Genomic DNA, 20,944 nt, shown 5'->3' with positions numbered 1-20,944 from the left:
GATGGAATGCGATCTTACTGCATGCTCTAAAACACCTATATAATTGATGACAAAATGTGTTCCAAATCTGTAGTGGAGGTGTCCTTATACTCAGCTTCTCTACCATGTTTCTGGGAATTAAACTGACAGTCAGTAATGAACTTGAAGCATGGTCTCAGACCAATATTCACTCCCCAAAAATGCATTAGCTAACTTTCCTTTTTGGAAAATATAAAGCAAGCTAATATGTGTACAGTATGTTTCATCTTGTGTCCCTGTTACTCCTATTCTCCCCGCATCTCATTGTAACTTTTTCATCTTTGTAGTAGAATGAACAGAGAGCAATGCAAAAGCATTAATCAGAAGCACAGTAAGGAATTTATATTTGGGGAAGGGCAATAAATGCAAGTTGGGAATTTTTGTTATTACTATACCTCGTAATTGTAGGGATAAATTCATTGGATGATTATCAGCTAAAAAGCCTTGAACATAATAAGCACTGGAATGTAAAGACTAGGGATCCAATTCCCCCACCCCACCTCCCATTGTCTGCAAGAAATCAACAGCACTGCTTGCATTGTAAGATATTACTCAATGTGAGGGAAGGGTGGCAGAATCAGGCCCTATGAGAATAGAGAGAAAGAACAGAGTATTGGAAGAGGAGGAGAATCTAGAGAGTTAGGAACAGTACTGAAAGGTTAGGATAGTTATTCTCTTTTAAATGGTGGTGAATCACCATGTGACTCCCATTAACATGAATGGGAATTACACATATGCATTGAGGGTAAGATATGCCCCATGAAGGTGCACCAGCTGGTTCCATGAGCACATCAGATCTCCCCACACCACCAGCAATCGGCAGGATTAGCCTCCCATCCCCCCCCCCCCCCATCTAGGTAGGGTTAGGACTACCCCTGTTTTTTGGTGGGACACCAACAGAGAATGCCTATTCCTGGGATTTTCACAGGAACCCAAGGGACTTAGACACCCAGTCCCCGCTGAATTTTAAATAGGAGTTAAGCATCTATTTCCTTTAGGCTTCTTTAAAAATTCCAGCCTAAAGTCGTGTGGGAAGTGGGGATGATTCAGTAGGTGACACTCTTCCCTCTGAGTCAGTCCTACACCAGTGTTCCAGTGTGAGGTTAGAGGACGCTTTGTGCTGTCAGTACCCTTCTCTAATGAGATGTAAAACCAAAGTGCTAAGATCTCCTAGGACTTTTTAAAATTGTCCTGGCCAATTTCCAATGTGTGTAATTACATTTTAATCTCTTAAATCTATACTGCATTTTCAGTAGAATAAGATATACTTAACTTCCTATCCTAATAGTGGTGTTATGCACTGTTAAACAGTTGCCATGTTTCATCACAGAATTGGCTGTTTGTCAATGATGGAAAAAGTGATTCCTGTGTAAATTTGTGGTGTTTTAGGCAGGCCTGGTAGCACCACCTACTAAAGTTGCCTGACACTTCCCATTATAAGACCCTGTTTTCAATTGCTTATAAATTTGCCAAACTTCAACTGAGCAGGCGAAAATGTTCCATGCTGTCTGACTGAGGCTGTTTTTTTTTATTATTTTTTATTTCAGCAAACATGGTTCAGCCATTTCCAGGAGCAAAATTAGGAAATAATGCATTGTTTTGCTCAAGTTAAAGTTAAAAAATTCTGGCAACCACTGTGCTTAGTAAATTGAAATTTGGCAGGACGGGTGGACTTCGTGTCAAAGATGTGCCTTTTACTGTGAAAATCCCTCCATATTTGGCCCAAGTTATAAGCCTTTGAAAAATCACAGTTCATACATGCGCCATAGAGACTTGCTAGAATGTAGCAATTAAAGTCTCTGAAGATTCTGTCCTCCATTGAGCATACTTGAGTCTGTCATAGTTCCTTGTGCTAACCAGACTGCGCGTTCCCAAGGAGTAGCTGAGCATGCTCCAGCCCAGGCTGTGGGGGGCTCAGAAAGACTTTCTGTGTAATGTCTGCACCCAGCTGCTCCAGGTTAGGGTGGAGCCAAGCACCAGAACTGAGAACAGGAAGCCTGTCTCCCCTGTGCTCTCAGTGACCACCCTGCTGACATCCAGACAGCATGGAAGAGGAAACCATCTAATTTGAATGCAGAGGGGACAAAAGCTGGAATGGGGGGAGGGAAAGGAGTAGATTGGGATTAGGAGTCTGCTGAGACTGGGGGTGGGGGTGGGGGAAGAGAAAGAAGGGAAGGGAAAGACTGGATGAGAAGCCCAGGGAAGGAGTTTGGGAGCCTTTGAGTAGGGAGGGAGAAACAGATCTGACAAAGAGCCAAGAAGGGGAAACTGGGACTGACTGGGAACAAGGAGTTAGGGCGGGTGGGGTGGAGGACTGGCCCTGGCTGTGCAAAGAGACCGACACTGGGTGTGGAGAAGAAAACAAACTGGAATTCGGGGAAATCGGAACGCAGATGATGAGCCGGGAGGTGGAGTCTAGGACTGACTGGGCAAGGAGATGGGGATGAGAAGCCTGAGGTGTGGAGGCTGGGGCTGGGGGCAAAGAGAATGGGACTGGGATACAGAGCTAGAAGTGTGGAAGTGATAAGACTTGGACACAGATAGGTTGGAGGGGAAGGGGAAGAAGGAGGGAAGCTTAGGGGAAATGAGCTGAAGAGTCTATGCGCACTCCCTTCCAGAGTACTGGAATGGAGCTGATGGTTCCTGAGTCTTCCCATTTCTCTGCTGTCGGCAACTATCTGTGAAAACCACTGGCAAAGTGTCCCATCCCCCTCTAGTGCTAGTCCACTTAGAGGATGGCAACCTCCTACTGCTCTCAATTACTTCATTAGGTCAAGTAGCAGAGATCTGTATGGACCATCTGAGGGTTCCAACTCTGCTGAGAGGCCACATGGGAGTCAATATGATGCCACATGACGGAACTTCTGTTTTTTTCTGTTTGCTTTTTTAAAACCTGGGAAATTACATGCATGACAAAACTATGCTAAAAGAACATTAGTAAGGTTGCAAAGTCAAGCATTCAAAAGTTAGAAAATACCAGAATTAAGGGTGCCTTTGCATCCTTAATCAGCCCCCTTGTGTATATGCATTATGTATAGTCTATTTTTTGCACAAGACCCCTGCCTCATTCAGTGCACAGTTGGACCTGTTCTAGGGACGAATCAGATGGTGTAGTAATGGAGACTGTTACCTGTAAGACTCCTTATTTTTTGCAGAAGTTGGAAGGAGTGTAGTGAATGAGGTAGGGGATTGCAGGAAGAGAATGGCTGATCTCATGGTTAAGGCAGTTAAAGGTTGCCCTGGAGAACTCAATTCTATGTCTGCCTCTGCCACAGAGTTCCTGTGTGATGCTAGGCAAGTCACTTAGACCAAACTTTTCAGAGATGGTCACTAACTGTATGTTCCTCATTTTCTGGGTTTCTGACTTGAGACCCCGGGACATTATTTGTGGAAGTGCTGAGCACTCATAACTGCAACTGAAATCAGTGGAAACTCTGCTTGAATATGTAAAGTGCTATATAATACTAGGTATTCTGAAAATCTGGTCCTAGGAGTCTTCAACTGGGCACTCAAATTTAGTGGATACTTTTGTCCTTAATCTTCCTGGTCTCAGTGCTCCATCTGTAAAATGGAGATAATACCATCCTCTCACTTCACAGGCAGTAGCGTAGCTAAGGTGGGAGCGGGGCAGCAGCCGCTCTCCCACTGAGCAGAAGTGGCCCCTTTTCAATTTCTTGGCGCCTGTTAATTTTTACTCACCCAGCAGCGCTCGGGGTCTTTGGCGGCACTTCGGCGGCGGGTCCTTCACTCGCTCCAGGTGTGTTCGGCGGCACTGAAGGACCCGCCGCCGAAATGCCATCGAAGACCCATGGAGCGAGTGAAGGACCCACCGCCAAAGTGCCGCTGAAGACCCGGAGCACCGCCCCTTCAGTAAAAGTGCTGCCGGGTGAGTAAAAGCGCCGCAGCGGGTTGCGCCTTTTTTCGTGATCCCTCCCCCTGTTCATTCCACCTGGCTACGCCACTGCTCACAGGACAGTTGTGAAGATAAATTGATTAATGTTTGTGAAACACTCGGATAGATGAACACCATGAAAAACCCATGGGGAAATTAATAAATTTGTCTTCATAGTAGGTTTTGTGATGCTGTGGCCAAAAGAGCTAATGTGATCCTTGGATATATAAACGGGAATCTTGAGTTGCAGAAGAGAGATTATATTACCTCTGTATTTGGCAATAGTGCAACCACTACTGGAATGCTGGGTCCACAATTCAAGAAGGATATTGACAAATGGAAGAGAGTTCAGAGAAGAGCCATGAGAATGATTAAAGGATTGGAAGATGTGTCTTAAGTCTGGTCTACACTTGGGGGAGCGGGGGGGAGCGATCTAAGTTAAGCAACTTCAGCTATGTGAATAATGTAACTGAAGTCGACGTACTTAGATCTACTTATCGCGGTAAGTCGATGGCTGACGCTCCCCCGTCAACTCCACCTGTGCCTCTCGCCCTGGTGGAGTACCGGAGTCGACGGGAGAGCACTCAGCGGTCGATTTATTGCGTCTAGACTAAACTAGACACTATAAATCGACCCCCGCTGGATCGATCGCTGCCCGTCGATCCAGCTGGTAATATAGACAAGCCCTTAAAGTGATAGACTAAAGGAGCTCATTATGTTTAGTTTAGCAAAGAGGCAGTTAAGGGGTGACTTGATCACAGTCTGTAACTACCTACATGGAGAACAGAAATTTGATAATAGAAGGCTCTTCAATCTAGCACACAAAGCTATAACAAGATCCCAATGGCTAGAAGCTGGAGCTAGACAAATTCATACCTGAAACAAGATACAATTTTTTAATTGGGTAATTAGCCAGTGGAACAATTTACGAATGGTTATGGTGGATTCTCCATCACCGGAAACTTTTACATTAAGATTAGAAATTTTTTTTAAGATATGCTGTGTTCACTCAAGAATTAATTCAGAGAAGTCCTGTGTCCTGTGTTTTGGAGAAAGTCAGACTAGAAATCACAATGGCCCCTTCTGGCCTTTTAACCTACGAATCAGTGAATAGTGTGCAGTAAATAAGGCCTAGGGCCAAACGTTGAACAGTGAGGATAAAAGAAAATATTGAATAGCAATTGAACACTGTCCAACCTATGCACAGAATGATGCAAAGTCCTTAATGACAATTTAAAAAGTAACAACCACCACCTAACTAAGGCCTTGTCTACACTGGGATTTCAGGCACCAGTGTAGACAGTTTGCACCAGCACAGCTTACTCTGGTTTTAAACTGGGATAAACTGCACTAATGCTAATCCTGTTGCACTGTTGTAAATGGTGTCTACGCTAAGGGATGGTCTCACTAGCTACACGAATAGCTGAAACGTCCATGGTGACAAGATCTGAGGGTATCTCTGATGTCCCTCCACCATACGTGTAGCAAGAAAGTTGGGCCTACATTTTCAAAAGTAATTGGTGATTTTTGCATGCTTCAATTTTTGGGTGTTCAAATTGCCAACTAAAAAAAAGTTTTGACCCATAAAGACTGGGTTCTCAGCACTCTCTGAGTGTCAGGCCCTTTGAAGGTATATCAAGTTGGGTATCCAAACTGACTAGTTGCTTTTTGAAAACGGCCATGAAGTGTGTTTTTTGTTTCGTTTTTATTGTAGTTCTATGTTTTGTTTTTGTTTTTTCTGAAGTCATTTACTTAATTATCTGTTATTTAACTTGTGATGTTGTGCTAGCTCTGTATTTTAAAGAGATCTTTATATGTGTCAAATCGATTTTTAAAATAAACTGTTAAAACAAACCTAGAAATAATTAGTCTATTTTGCCTCTTGTTTTTTCCCCCAGCACCATCTATGCCACCATATGAACAGGAAACACCTTTGAATCAAACTGACAGTACTGTGACAATCCTGCTGAAACCTGCACAGAGCAGAGGAGCTCCTGTCAGGTATAAGTGGGGGAAATCTTTACAAAATTAAAATTAAATCGATTAATTTCTTGAATGTGTTTTCTGGGGATTTTCTACACAGAAATCATAGTCTAAATCCATGTCTGTATTAGTGCTAATTAAATTAAATAACTGAAGAAAATGAAAGTGCTTTGATGTTGAGTGTTCGGGTATTGTTTAAAGGATTTGATCCAGATGCAAGTGGCTTGTTCTTTGAAGATAAGGAACAAAGCCACAGTGCTGTTATGTGGGTGGCTTCTTTACGTCTTTAAGGTAATTGCTTACTACAATGTTATGAGTTCAAGGACATAGCGCGCTTTTTATCCTGACTTGCTATGTTTTTATATCTGCTCTTTCTGTTTACCTCAGGATTTACTTACCACTATTTAAGACTTTTACTAAGTTAACTAATACAAAAAGTGGATTATAAAATTAATAACATTTAACAGTTAGACCAGTTTGGCAGAGAGAGGAAAGAACACAGAAAAATCAAGAGCTCAACCTTTTTTTTTGCAAGATTAGGCTCTTTACTTCTGAATTATCAGATAGATTCTAAAACGGTAAATCCTATTGTTACTGAAAGAAAGCATTTACATCCATAATTAAGAACTGTCAAGGCACTTTGATGATGTAGTTTTTGATACTTTTTGTCAGTTTCAGAAGTATGGTTCTGATATATCCAGACATGAGTAAATTGAACTATTCCACTGCACATTATTATTTAATATAGTTTATAGCAAGGTATCCTACCTTTAATTAGATTATTTTCTGTTTTCTGTAATATAACATATCTATTTTTGAATGGTTGAATCCAAAAGAAGGAAAGTGCAACCTTATTTACTGTTTAGATCTTTTTTGAATGAGACATTTTCTTTTGGGAACTGTGGCAGGGCGCTGCAGGGGAAGCCCTGATCAGCTCCTGCCACTCCAGCCCCAATCAGGGGAAATGGGTTGGGGCTGGGCCACTGGCTCAGACTGGCCTGGAAACTGGCCACACCTGCTAGCCTTGTTAACAGGGGCTAAAAGCTTGGGAGGAAGTGAGTCCAAGAAGGGGGGCGGAGACCAGGAGGGGGAGAGTAGGCTCCGAAGGCGCCAGGAGCCTGCTACCCTGTTGCCACTGAGGCCAGTGCTAGGACAAATCTATAAATAATTTGTAAATAGTTGGAGTCTGGTGGTGGGGACCGGACACAGGAATAAAGAGCACGGGTGTTGCATCAGCTTGAAGTGGTCCTGACTCATTGGGGAGCGGGGCCAGGAGGCTGAACCCAGCAGGGCGCAGTGAGCAGCCCCATTACAGGAACATACAAAACAGTTGAGAAAAAATGGAAAGCAATAAAATCAGATCTTATCTGAACTGGCCTGTTTTGCAGATTATACTAGAACTGGAATCACATACATTTTCCCTCTTTCTAGCTTTCCTGTTTCAAACCATTTTATTAAATAACTTTGGTTCATCTCATCTTATTTCTCAATGCTGTAGTACAGTCCTGAATATAAACATCAGGATTAAAATGGCACAAAGTAGTTATGTTACTACATAAACACAAGCTTGTTAGACCGTAACTAAAGAACGGGTTAAATTGCTTTTATCTAGCCTAATGAATTAAATACAGTTGACTCCTGGAAGTATCGATAGGTTGAAAATCTCACCCATAATACAAAGGCACTAGTTGGGAGATTTTAAAATGCCAAGTAAGGGGATAAGTGGTTAGGGAAAGAGAAAGAGGGATTTAGAATAACGTCAAACTACAGAGCCGCAGAATCAGATGAACACATGACAGCAAGTTTACAAAGCTCTTTTGCAACAGCACCTAAAATAAAATAGGTGCATATGCCAAACCAGTAGTTTAAATAATGAGTGAAAGAGGGAATAAAAATTAAAGTGGGAATTTCTTTGATATTATTTAAAGTTTTATTGTGCGTTACACACTCAGATATATTGTCATTGCATTGTTTACAGAACATGTTCTGGGAATGGATTTTATTTTTTTAATCTATATTAATCGGGTGTTGAAAATTCAGCTATACTTCATGTACGCACTTCACTAAATAAGATGGTTGTCTATTGATTCTGTTATAACCACCCTGCTTCGTTAATGCAGATTCTTGGAATTGCACTAAACTTTTTAGTGTAAATTGTTGTTGTCATTTTATTGATCAACACATCAGCTGCGTCACATACAATTATTTAATTCCTGCAGTGGGTAGGGAAAGTACAGAATCTAGTATTCAAGTCACTGATGTTAATACTTGAGGTAACTAAGAGCTTTGGTTTCTTTTCCATGATTAAATATTTTTCTTTAGTGAAATATAAAAAGCTTCTTTTTTTACCTTGTTTAGAATCCCCTCACCCATGTTCACAATATACAAAATAAATGCTTATTGTTTGGCAGTTAAAGGACATTTCAAAAAGTAGACTTTGTAGACATGTTAAAGAGCCTCTATTTGCCACTGTAAAGTTCATGTTAATCAAGGAAACCGACCTGTACGTCAGATTTTAAAAAATCACACAATTTAACATTGTTAAAATATATTTTAACAGTTATAATACAGTAAATTATTATACAGGTTGGTTGTTTTGTCTTCTATTTTGCATTTGTGTGTTTTATGGCTGTTACTTTGTTTATTTCCAGGTAATTATTTTTTAGTTATACACCTCTAGCCCGATATAACGCGACCCGATATAACACAAATTCGGATATAACGCGGTAAAGCAGTGCTCCAGGGGGGCGGGGCTGTGCACTCTGGCAGATCAAAGCAAGTTCGATGTAACGCGGTTTCACCTATAATGCGGTAAGATTTTTTGGCTCCCGAGGACAGCGTTATATCGGGGTAGAGGTGTATTTCTGTAAAGAAATAATACATTCAATAATAATTAATATATTCACTTATTTATCTGTTGATTTAGCTATATTGGTGTTCAGAATATTTGTGATTTACAAGACTTTTTGTCCTTTGAGTTTCTAAAGGCTTCTGGTTGAATGGAATTTGTCTGAAAATGTTTATTATATATAGGTCTATTTTTGCAAATTTTATATACATACACACACACGCGCGTGTGTTGTGTTTGTGTTATGTAATGTGAAAGCAAGTACATTTTAAAAAGATATATAATATTTTAAAACCATACCCACAAGTGTGTATGTTCTGTAAAGTATGTGCTATTAAGTATACACTAATTTAGTTGGGGATTGGTCCTGCTTTGAGCAGGGGGTTGGACTAGATGTCCTCCTGAGGTCACTTCCAACCCTGATATTCTATGATTCTATGATACATTCAAACTCTCTTCTACACAACAGTTTTGCTTTCATCTTAGTATGTCCCAAACTGAGCTTGCTAAATGTATCAGGAATCCCAAAGACACTGAAATGCAGGATCAGATCCTCGCAAGTGTTCATTGGTGTAGTTCCATTAACTTGGATGGAGCAACACCACATGGTAAGGACCTGGCTCATAGTGAGAGGGAGAAAGTAATCCTCAAAGATCACATTTATGTATTTATTAACTATAGGAGGAGCTGGTAAAGACTCTTTTATATTCAGGTTACCCTACACTTTCTGTTATAAACCATTCTTGTGACCTTTTTTGGAGACGTCTAATACCTCCATCATTTGCAAAAGGCCTTTGAAATTTGGCAAGGAGAAATACCCCAGGCTAAAGATGTGCCTTTTGTTTGTCCTATAAAATTCCATTCAGGTTAGCTGAGTTATAAACTGTGAAATATCACCATTTACCTTCTCTCACTTGTGTCATCAGCAAAATATTACCAGCATGCAAAAAAATAAACATAAACAAAACCCACTAACCTGAACATGAACATTGTAAAGATTTGGGACCATGCCACCACCAAAGCATCAGCACAAACTGCACTGGGAATACCTGGCAGCTGCCAGAGCAGCTATAGTGGCAGACTTGGGGAAAGAAAAGACTAAGGGGAGGAGAAAGCCAGGACTGACTGGGCTCCTCCCCACCATCTGACCACACTTTCTGGAGCCAGTATATGGCCCTAGCAAATCGTCATCCTTCTGGGACATTACATGGGACATGAGCTTTCTCAACTCAAAAGTGGGGGGAGGAGGGAACAAGGAATGATATACAAAAAGGCCATGTTAAAATAAAGTTATTTCAGTTGCAAAGTCAAGCATTTGCAAGTTAGAAAATGGCAGAATTAAGGTTACTGGTACAACCTTCTGCACGAGCATTATGATACAGTCTTCAGTTTTACGATCGCATACCATTTTTTCCAAAGGGACCCTGCATTATTCACAATACACAGGATGGACACACAAGGGAGCAGAGTGAGGTTTATGGGGAAGTGTAAAACTGTCATTTCCTGCCTTTGGAGCACTTGTCTTTGCAGCCTTCCTAACGTTCTTTTAATGTAGCTTTTTTGTGTGTAATTTACATTATATTTCAGTCTAAACAAAAGTTCACAGCAAAGGCTGTCCATTCAGAACTTTAGTTGCCATTGAAAAATCCCAAAGGTGTGCCAAAACATAAATTGTCCAAATCAGCAGCATAATTCTCCCCATATAAATTGTCCACCACCCTACTACAAGTCTTCTAATATAGGACCATTGTAGCACCTTTTAATGAGGGGAAAGTGACATAAAATCTTAGGGCCAGATTCTGCCTGGCTCTTATGAGAGGTTTACGGTATGGGGGAACCCCTTTTTGCACCCCCTGCCAGTCCATTCAGAATTACAGCTTGTTCAGAGCACAGTGGCTGCTCTATATTTACTACCTGGAAGTACAACGTTCCTTGGAGGTGATAAAAAGGAGAATCCCCTATATACACACTGGCAAGCACAATAGGCTGGCCAAATGTATAGAAGTAAATAGCAACACACACAGCAGTTGGGCTGCAGCCACTCTGTACCCAGAAGGTATTCTGGCTCCTCATGGCAGAGAGCATCTTAGTTCTCCCTTTGGAGTGATGGAGCTCCACCCTAGCCCTCGTGTAGGGCTGTGCCTAAAGGGCACTGTGGACCCCCCTAAAGAAGGGGAGAGAGCGATACCTAGGTCCAGCTTTACATGAAGTGAGGTCAGAGAGCAGGATGCAGTTTCATGCATGATTTGTGTATGCAGATACCACAAGTGAGCATAAACTCAGGGTCCAAGCACATAAGCATTTAGACATTTGAATACTGAATCACATAATCAGAGGCCATGTTTGCACATACAGTTGCCCAGTTTATATGCAAAAGTGTGGTAATAGCACATACATAAGAAGGCATCCAAATGAATGCAGATTTAACTCTGACCTTTGGCCCTTTACAAGCTTATCTTTGCTACCTTTACTGATTTATTTATTTGTAATGTCCCACCATTCTCACTGCTGGCAGTGTATGAGTGTTAGTGCAATGGTGATAGATCTCTTAAAAATGCTATTATAGACATAGCTGAAGAGGGAAAGACATAGACCCAGGGAGGGAGAGATATAGACACCTAAGGAAAATAATTGGTAGTCTCTATAAGGTCTTCCTATTAATATGGAAAGCACATTTCTGCCTTTTACAAAGCACATTGAAAAACATTTTAGATATCAATTGACAAATAATAGTTATGATTATGTTCAAATACTACTACTAAATTACTAAAATTCTGAAATACAGTATTTTAAAAATGCTATATGCTGAACATACAGTAAGACTCTGCAGTCTAACTGGCATCAAGTGAGTTTGATTTTCTTGTAGAAATGTCTGTTCTCTATTTGCCTATCACAACCTTCCCTGCTGTTTATATTTTATTTAGAATGCATAATTTAAGAGTTTGTAAAGGTGTGTAGTTGAGTGCTGGTCTGTGGGCTCAGCTCCTGCTACTTGCCATTGTCTGCAAACTGTATTTCCAAATAATAGTTTTACAACCTGTAAGTCAGCCAACAAGCTTGCTTGAGCAAGTTTGAGATAGAGAAATGATGGAGCTTTATTGATGCTCATCATTGGCACTTCTTTCTGGCAAACAAGTATTCTTATTTACAGCTGAAAGGTCAATCTCAGTTTAATTGAGGGAGCAGTGCAATAATTGCTTATGCTGTAAAAATGTTGTAATCCTTTTTTGTTATACTCTAGAACTTGCTTTGAATTTTTACTGTGACTGGAATTAGAATTTTTGGTCCAAGTTGCTTAGGTGCTTTTACAGAAGCTCATGTGTTACGCTGGCTTGTTTTGAAATTTGCATGATCTTTTTACTGCAGCTAGTCCCAGGATCCCTTGGCAAATGAGACTTTGATTCCTTAACTCCTACAGGCAGGGCCAAGTGTCACTAACAACTCCACAGATAATGGTACCTGTCATATATTAACATGATTATTAAAACTTAATCTATAACAATTAAAATAAGATAGATCTTAAGCAACTCCAGTGTTAGAACAGGATGGGTAAAGTACATCTTAAATCTAATCAGATAACTTTTCTGTTTCATATAAACCTATGAAAAGTCAGAGGGGAGGGCAAACCCAGGGTTGGGGGGTGGGGACTGCTCCCCTTCCCCGATAGTAAATGACGCTCCTTTGGTTTGTTGTCTCTTCAGTGTTAAAGGGAGTAAAAAGTGATAAAAACATGCTTTGTCCATTATAGTGAGCAGATCAGTCTCTGAATATATACAATCAGCAGTGCCAGCTTTACAGTTGCTCTTCAGAATAGGACCACGCTTTAAGCACTGAGTCATTACAGCCCACATTTTTAAAAGTGCACACACACTTCTGTGCCTGCCTGACTTCCATGCACGTAATGGTCAGTGCATGCACACAAGTCCACTGTTCAAAAAACATAATAGACAGATGCTGTTGCGCTGTGTTCCTGCATTTGTCGAAGTAAAGCAGGGCTTTGTTTTGTTTTTTACTATATTATCTGTAAGGATAAGGCTGTATATTTCAGGTATTCCCTAAGTAGCTGATGAACAGGATTGCATGGGAATGTACCTTTCAACACTGTTTCTTATTTGTTTGTTTTTTCCCCTTTTTGAAGAGATTTATCACACTAACTGTTTGTAACATCAAACTTGTTCTTGTTTTGTTTATTAATGTTACCATGGCCCCATTCAGAATTAATGCCACATTGAGCTTAGAACTGTCAGACATATAGAGTGATATGATCCTTGTCTTGAGCAGCTTTCAGTCTGTTAGTGTTACTATATAATATACATGCGCCCTTTTCCCAGTTGAGCAGTGGGATTTTGCACAGTGTGGTTTATGTCCCACGGAAGCCATCTTTTCCATAAAAACAATGGTAGCCAAGAAAATTAACTTAGCCTTTACCATGCAATTATTGTTACCCAATGATGGGAAGAAATAACCTGGGTCACTATTTAATTTTGTTACCCACAACTATTTATCTTTGTTTCCAACAAATTTTCCTCGAGAGGTTAACTTCACCACGTTTTGAATCTCATTAGTATTTCTCCTCTCGAGGGTCACATTCCAAAGTGAGGTGAGGTCCCAAGTGAAAGGAATAGAATAGTTTCTAGTGAGCATTCATCTACTTCACAGAATCATTAGATGTTATATTTGGAAGTCATAGCAGGCTTGGCACTGAGAAGCTAGAGGTGTTGCCCATCAAGTCCAATATGCATTGACAGTATTGTGTAGAGATGTTCTTTCATCTTGTTTGGCTCTTGCAGACTCACATAGTTAGTTTTCATGAACATTAACATTCACTGACCATTTTAAAATGAAGAAAGAGAAAAGTTTGATTGCAGTGATTGTGACTTAAAGCAAATGCATTGTACTGCATTGTGTACTCTGAGATTATCTGACAAAATGTCTACGTACATTCCAAATGTTAAGATAATTTTAAAATACATTTCATAGTAAAAATAGATCAAGTGACTGAGAAAAACCTTGGCAACAGATTCACATTGCCCATGGCCATTTTCACCATCAGGCCCAAAATCTTGTGTGATTTCCTTAGTTTCAGGTTCTATTACAAAAGCCCAGCTCTAATAATTACTGAGTGTTAGGCTGAATTTCCTATAGGTATTTGTCCTTCTACAATGGCACATTTTTATACTGCAGTAGACCCTGGACTTTGTCTTCTACATATAATTGTTAAGTGTTTATTTTGTTTTTCATTAGTGATAGAGTGCTGTGTTTGTGAGTAGAGTGCTCACAGAGTTTGCTGGACTTATAACCTTAGCATCAGCCAGGCACAGCACAAGTCTTCCCTGATCATGGGCCTGAGATTGTCAGTTCCAGGCCTGAATCTCTTGACTAGAAAATATCACCCATGCGTAACTGTGCGAGTTTCTGTGATATGTTCAAAAGGATATTAAAATATGGCCACCAAACACCTATTTGCTTATGACTCTGACAGGTTCTTTCCCTCAGGAGAGCCCCATTTCTAAATGAGAATAAGGTTGAAGGGCAGTGCCCAGCATCAGTATGTAAAGCTTGGTTCAGGCTTTTTGGTGTGCATATAGACCTAGATGATGGCATTTAGCCGTGGACCCCCACTGAGGGCAGTGCAGATTCACATCACTACATCGCTCCAGGGAAGTTACAAAGGGATTGTGCCTCCTGTGTTTAGGGGGTGGGTGCACACTTCTTCATCCCTTTGGAGGCTGGTATGAATAAACCAAGCACACCGCCTTTTATTCAACTGCTAGGAGCTGTCTCCATAGATCCATACGTTCCCAGGCCAGAAGAGGCCATTGTGATCAACTAGTCTGATCTTCGGTATAACACAGGCCATAGAACTTCCCCAAAATAATTTCTTGAACATACATTTGAAAAAAAATTATTTAATCTTAATTTAAAATTTGTCAGTGATGGAGAATTCACTACGACTCTTGGTAAATTGTTCCAATGGTTAATTACTCTCACTGTCTTGCAGAGGTCTTGTGGAAAGAATATGGCATTATGTAATTAAAATTAAAGACTGAATCATAACACAAACATGTAAGGAGGCAGAATTAAGGTTGCAGGAGCAAATTAAATTCTGGCATTTCATCACTTTTAACCTAAATAACATTATTTAATATAATTGTTTTGTATTAAAGTAGCATCTTGAGCAGACATTCCAAGCAAACAAGTCAGTGTCATCATTTGATCACAAGTAAAATTAGGAAGAAGAGGAGAAACTCTATGTGGAGGGAGAAAAAATTAGCTATTAATGTGCTCCCAATGAAACATTACCATTGTATGTTGAATAATGTTTCATTTTGCTGAACATTAATATGAAAAACTTTCTTTTCACAGTACCGTTTATTTAAGCAGGTGGAGAAATCAATGGCATTTCCAACAAGTGTCATGACAGTAAAACATTGCTAAGTAAGAGCTAATCTGCAAAACCAGCTTACATTAAATGACATAAAGAATCATTACAGCCACTTACTGGGCTGTACGACTGACAGCATGTACTATTTAGAAAGGAGCAATAGAAATGCTTCATCTTAACATAGATGCTGAGAATGGTAAGATAGATGTCTAAGGCACTCTAGAAGTGTTGAATTTGGGAAGAGATTACTGTGGGGATATATGATGGGGGTAAAGGGATTAACTACATTCTAACCTTTAGAATCGAAACTGTTTTCAGGATTAGCATTACAGGGCAATAGCAGCACAAGGCTACAACCTCATCTGTATTTAACAGCTGTTTTGATCCTAAATTATGCACAAGCTCACATCTAGCTGGGAAGAGCTGTAAGGGGTCATGCTGGCAGAAACACCTCTGCTCCTCCTGTGTTCCTGCCTGCAGAGAAGGAATACAAAAGTCAGCAATAACTTACCACAGCAGACATGCGAGTCTGGGGAAGAGGAGACAATGCCTCAAAGATCAGCTGTTCCCCTGGACCTGCTTATCTCATTCCATGCTGCTGGACAGTGCCCTGCAGAATCTCCACAGAGGAGCATTGTTAGACTCAAAGGAAAGGGGAATGCCACAGAGATGCCCCAATCTCCAATTCCGGTTTCCTGAGCTGGGATCCACTGGCTCCCCATACTCTCCACTTGTGGAAACAGAGACTATGATATGGCCCTAAGTTGAATAGAGGGGAAGCTGTGGATATGTGTACATTGCAGTTAAACACCGGTGGGCTGGCCCATGTCATCTGACTTGGACTTGTGGGGCTCAGGCTGTGGGGCTATAAAACTGTAGTGTAGACATCTGGGATTGGGCTGGAGCAAGCAAGTCCCTTTTTCTATGCTACAGCATAGCAAATTAGAGAACAGCCTTGAAGGTGGGGGAGGTTTGTGAGAAGTGTTCCTTCTCTACTCATGGCCTGCTAATTCTGATGCATCCAGTTATTTAATTCTTCAGTCTAATTTGAGAATAACTCTCCAGCATAAATGTGAAATGGCAAATAGGCTCAGTGCTCCAGTGTTAACATTACATTTGAAAATCTATTAGCTAGGCTCCTGCTTTTGAAATTATTTCTCCATTTCTTTATGGTACGCAAGGAGTTTGGTCCATCTGCATGTGCATTATTTTGCATTTACATGTATGTCTTAATAACTGCCTTCTGCTTAAACATGATATGTCCAATTTCCCATAGCTATAGGTTTGGGTGTTGTAGCATTTGCAAAGCTTCCGTATCTCATGTGCCTTTCCCAAAGCACAGTTGCATCACTGTAATAGTTTTAGTTATTGAAAAGCACAGGAGTAAAGCAGCAGTTACTAAAGTCTGTTTCTTATAGGTTGCACATTCTGAGTATAATGGAGGTACATCAGATATTAATACTTGTTCTTTGTGGCATTCACCCACGAAAGCTTATGCTCCAATACTTCTGTTAGTCTTAAAGGTGCCACAGGACCCTCTGTGGCTTTTTACAGATTCAGACTAACACGGCTACCCCTCTGATACTTGTTCTTCTATAGTAACTTTCATCAAAAGGTCTCAAAACACTTTGTTTGAGAAACAGTACCATCAGTTCATCTAGATGGGTGGTATCCCATCTCTTATTGTGTCTACTACCAGAAAGGTGGGGAAACAAAAAAATACCTATAATGCAACCGGTCACTTGTGCATGATCTGGGACTGAAGATGCTTCCTGTTTCCCTAAGACCATCACTTTATTTCTTAAACCACAATTTGCACTGCCACAGATTTTGTTTGCAGTCTTCAAATGATCCAACCCCTTCCCAAATCCAGCCACAATATGTAATTATTTGACCTCGAGATTTCATGGTGAATTCCTTAAACTGATTACAGCGTAAAGTGGTATTTCCTAGAGATGTGTATAGATCTCAAAATTAATTATTCTGGAAGTTTGGATTTGTGACCAGGCACATTCATCCTATTTAGATTAATGAAAAAAGAGAGCCTCCCTGTTGATTGCTGGAACTTATCCTCTGTTCTCTTAGTAGAGCCTGAATGCTTTTTCTCTTCCTACAGTTGGAGGGGAGGAAAAGTGAGTCCTTGTCTAGTCCCTTCTATCCCCCACATTGTGGAGGTAGGGGGACAGCATTGAAGAAAGAAGACCTGATGGGGTCCTCCTCCCTCTTCTCTAGCTTCTGTAGTTGGAAGGAGGTGGGAAGAGGCTGATCACCTGAATGACACGGACTCTTTTTTGTTAGAAAATACGCTGGCTGCACTATTCAGGCTCAGCTAATGGAATTCCATCTAGTCTATTCAGCAATGGATCTCATGGTCTGAAGTTGTCCCTGGGCCTCCTTGGGCATGAAAAGTAGTCAAACTGACTGCCCCACCTTGTGAATGTTGGCCAACATTTGAGAGTTCAGAACAGCACCACTGTGTCATAAATTTGTGACCGTTTGTTTTGTTTTTCCTTTTGCCTCTTCTGAATGATCTGCACTTTAATATAACTGAGCATTCATGTTCTCCTTTTGTGAGACAGAATAAAAAGAAAGAACCAATCAGTTTCCACCAGGCTTTCAGTGATTTGAATACTTCATCCAAGTCCTCTACCTCGGTTCCTTTCCAGGCTAATAATCCTAGCTGTTGCTTTCTCTGTTTCTTTTGGTTAACCAGTTTTTAATCTACAACAAGACTTTGCCCCTTACTCCATAGTTGTTGGTTGTTTTGTAAATTGGTCTTGGCAACCTGAAAACTTGTGAGTTAAACAGTGTCATGTTGGCTGATAAAGCACTTTGCTTGCTGTAACCATGGTGCATTTTTCTACTTGTATTTATACACTTGCCTTTTTTCTTCTCCTTTAAAAGGGAAGTTAAGCAAAGAGCATAAAGCTGATTAGAAAGCTTTGGATTGCTCTTTGGATTGTTGTAAGTGTCACAAATGTAAATTCACGACAAACATCTTTTTTGGCTTGGTTCCTATAATTACTGCCACAGTTTCAGCAAATCTCATTGAAATTGAAAGCATTGTTAAAACCCTGAAGTGTCAAGTATTCATTTTTCTGAAAAGAAAAATCTTACTTTATCACATAATGACACATTTCAGCTTGCAATAGTAGGTAAGATCACACGGCTCTCATGATTAGGACCCTACCAAATTCACGGCCATGAAAAACACGCCACGGACTGTGAAATCTGGTCTCTTGCGTGCTTTTACCCTATACTATACAGATTTCACAGGGGAGACCAATGTTTCTCAAATTGGGGGTCCTGACCCAAAAGGGAGTTGCAGAGGGGTGGCAAGATTATTTTAGGGGGGTCATGGTATTGCCACCCTTAGTTCTTCACTGCCTTCAGAGCTGGGAGGCCAGAGAGTGGCGGCTGTTGGCCAGGTGCCCAGTTCTGAAGGCAGCGCCCCACCAGCAGCAACGCCGAAGTAAGGATAGCAATGCTATATCATGCCACCCTTAATTCTGTGCTGCTGCCTTCACAGCTGGGAGGCCAGAGAGTGGCGGATGATGGCTGAGGGCCCCTTTCTGCAGGCAGCTGTGCAGAAGTAAGGGTGGCAATACCATACCATGCCATCCTTGCTTCTGTGCTGCAGTTGGCGGCGGCTCTGCCTTCAAAGCTGAGCTCGCAACCAGAAGCCGACGCTCTCCAGCTGCCCAGCTCTGAAGGCAATGCCACCGCCTGCAACAGCACAGAAGTACGGGTAGCAGTACCACAAACCCACCCCCCACAATAACCTTGCAATCCTCCCCCCCACTCCTTTCTGGATCAGGCCCCATACAATTACAACACGGTGAAATTTAAAATTTAAATATCTAAAATCATGAAATTTGCTATTTTAAAAATCCTATGACCGTGAAGTGTGCATAGGATTTAGATGTTATATTGTTTGAACTGATTTGGGTAACTTCTGCCCATAGTTACGCCAGTTTATAATCTAGCCATATTCTATTAAGGCCCTCATAATGCCAGTGGACTCTGCACCCTGGCATAAATCTCACTGACATCAGTGATTCTCTCTATAGAACTAAGAGTCCTTCTGCATAGATCAGATTGCATCATAGGGTCCCAAGTTAGAGGGTATATTAACATATATTGTATTTTTTTATTGGAAAATTAGAGACATTCATTTTCCATTGTGGACTGTGGGGGAGGTGGGCCATTAGTATACTGTCACATCTGTTTGAAAACTCACTTTGAAGGTCCAATTCTTTAATTGGGCCGCCATTTCTGCAGGCTCAGAATTGGCAGTGCAGTTTTGCTCAAGCTAGTGTTGGAATTGCCTGGAATAGCAGGGGACTGGACTTGATCACTCAGGAGGTCTCTTCCGGTCCTATGTCCTTATAAGTCCATGATTTAGATTTAAGTGGCCTAAACGGAATCTGTAATGTTCTACTATCGATATTTTGCAAAGTAATCAGGCTTTTGAAGAAGGCAAAACCACATTTGCTTCAGTTCTGCAATGAGCATCAGCCTGAGCTGACAGGATTAAAGAAGTTTAGAATCAACTGCTCATTTTATATCATTTACTGTGACCCTTTTGGATAGCATGTACAATATTTGATGTTTAATTATAATTGGTTTGTCCTTGTGTTTGTTACATAATTTAAATTATTGAAATATGATGACTTGAAGGAAAAAAATTAAATGCACAGATAAAGAAATCTTTAAATTAGTTAGGAAAATATCAGCAGATAAGATCTTTCGTCCAGGGATAATTTACTTGAAATTCTATGTCTGATGTGAAGATTAATAGCAGATTGCCTTTTAGGGAGCTCTCAGCCTGATTCTAATGTCCAAGTTGTTCTTTAATTATCCAAAACCTCTATAACTAAAGGATTTTTTCACCCTGCCCTTTGTTCACAATATGGGACTGTAATTGAGTTCATATTTCTCACCCAACCTTTCAACTGTAATTAATATTTTATTATATCAGATTTTATCACTAAATAGCCTAGCAGCAGAGTATTGAGTCACACATGCTCACAAAAAAGGCAGGAGTGACTTATTGATGCCAAGCAAGTTCCTTATAATGAGTTATGGTTGAGAGAATACAAAATACATTCACAGTACCCAGCTAATATTCCCAAGCAATGTGTGACTTGACTTATCTTGATCAAACCAGGACAAAGAGAAATTAAATTTAGGAAAATTGAATATTCAGCCTGGTGGATCTATTTAGGATATCAAATATGTGGAGCACCTAACAAAATTGTCTGTGCAAGACCAGGTATCTGTTTTCATTATTACATTTTATGAACAAGACTAGTTTGTCATATGTTTTTTGTATGCAAGTTATTTGAGGTTTTCTAAGCTGTGTTAACTACCTCCACAGTGTGAGAAATGTAAAAATCTAAACATTGAGTGCTGTGCCCGTTGTTCATCTTTAAGCTGGTGTAAACCAGAATGAAGGGGAGGGTTTTTTTAATAAGGATTTGAAAATGTAAACAGTTTTTTATTTATGAATAGTAGTAAACAGGACTGGGGAAAATGAGTCATTTTTGTTGCCTGAAATTTAACAACTTTGGTGATCAATGGTTTTCATCATAAAACCATCCACATAGTTTGGGCATAATTGACATTCCAGCTCAGGGGAGAGTCTGCTCAGGCACTAATATCTGTATCTCTGCTATGAATAGGTGATTGCTGAAAAAAATCAAATTAAAGATAGAGGTCACTGGCAGAACAGATCAGAAGAAGCTCTGTGCTTGAGAATAGACTATTAATTCTTTGATACCAGCACAAGTACCCACTCCAAAATATGTATAACCGC

At 40.4% G+C, this 20,944-nt stretch overlaps 1 protein-coding gene across 8 annotated transcripts in view; it reads left to right on the top strand.

Annotated features, from left to right (window-relative positions):
• Positions 1-20,944, top strand: part of PTPRM (protein tyrosine phosphatase receptor type M) — a 698,330-nt gene that overhangs the window by 423,059 nt on the left and 254,327 nt on the right. For all 8 annotated transcript variants that reach the window (XM_026661212.1, XM_026661206.1, XM_026661202.1 and 5 more), the window contains exon 11: positions 5,809-5,911. In XM_026661212.1, the coding sequence (XP_026516997.1) occupies positions 5,809-5,911 (103 nt within the window). The remainder of the gene's footprint in view (positions 1-5,808; positions 5,912-20,944) is intronic.

This window comes from Terrapene carolina, unplaced genomic scaffold (genome assembly GCF_002925995.2).
Source record: "Terrapene carolina triunguis isolate 2854851 unplaced genomic scaffold, T_m_triunguis-2.0 Scaffold58, whole genome shotgun sequence".
Classification (NCBI taxonomy): domain Eukaryota; kingdom Metazoa; phylum Chordata; order Testudines; family Emydidae; genus Terrapene; species Terrapene triunguis.
Note: the sequence above shows the minus strand (reverse complement) of the source record. Positions and strands in the feature narration are given on the sequence as shown.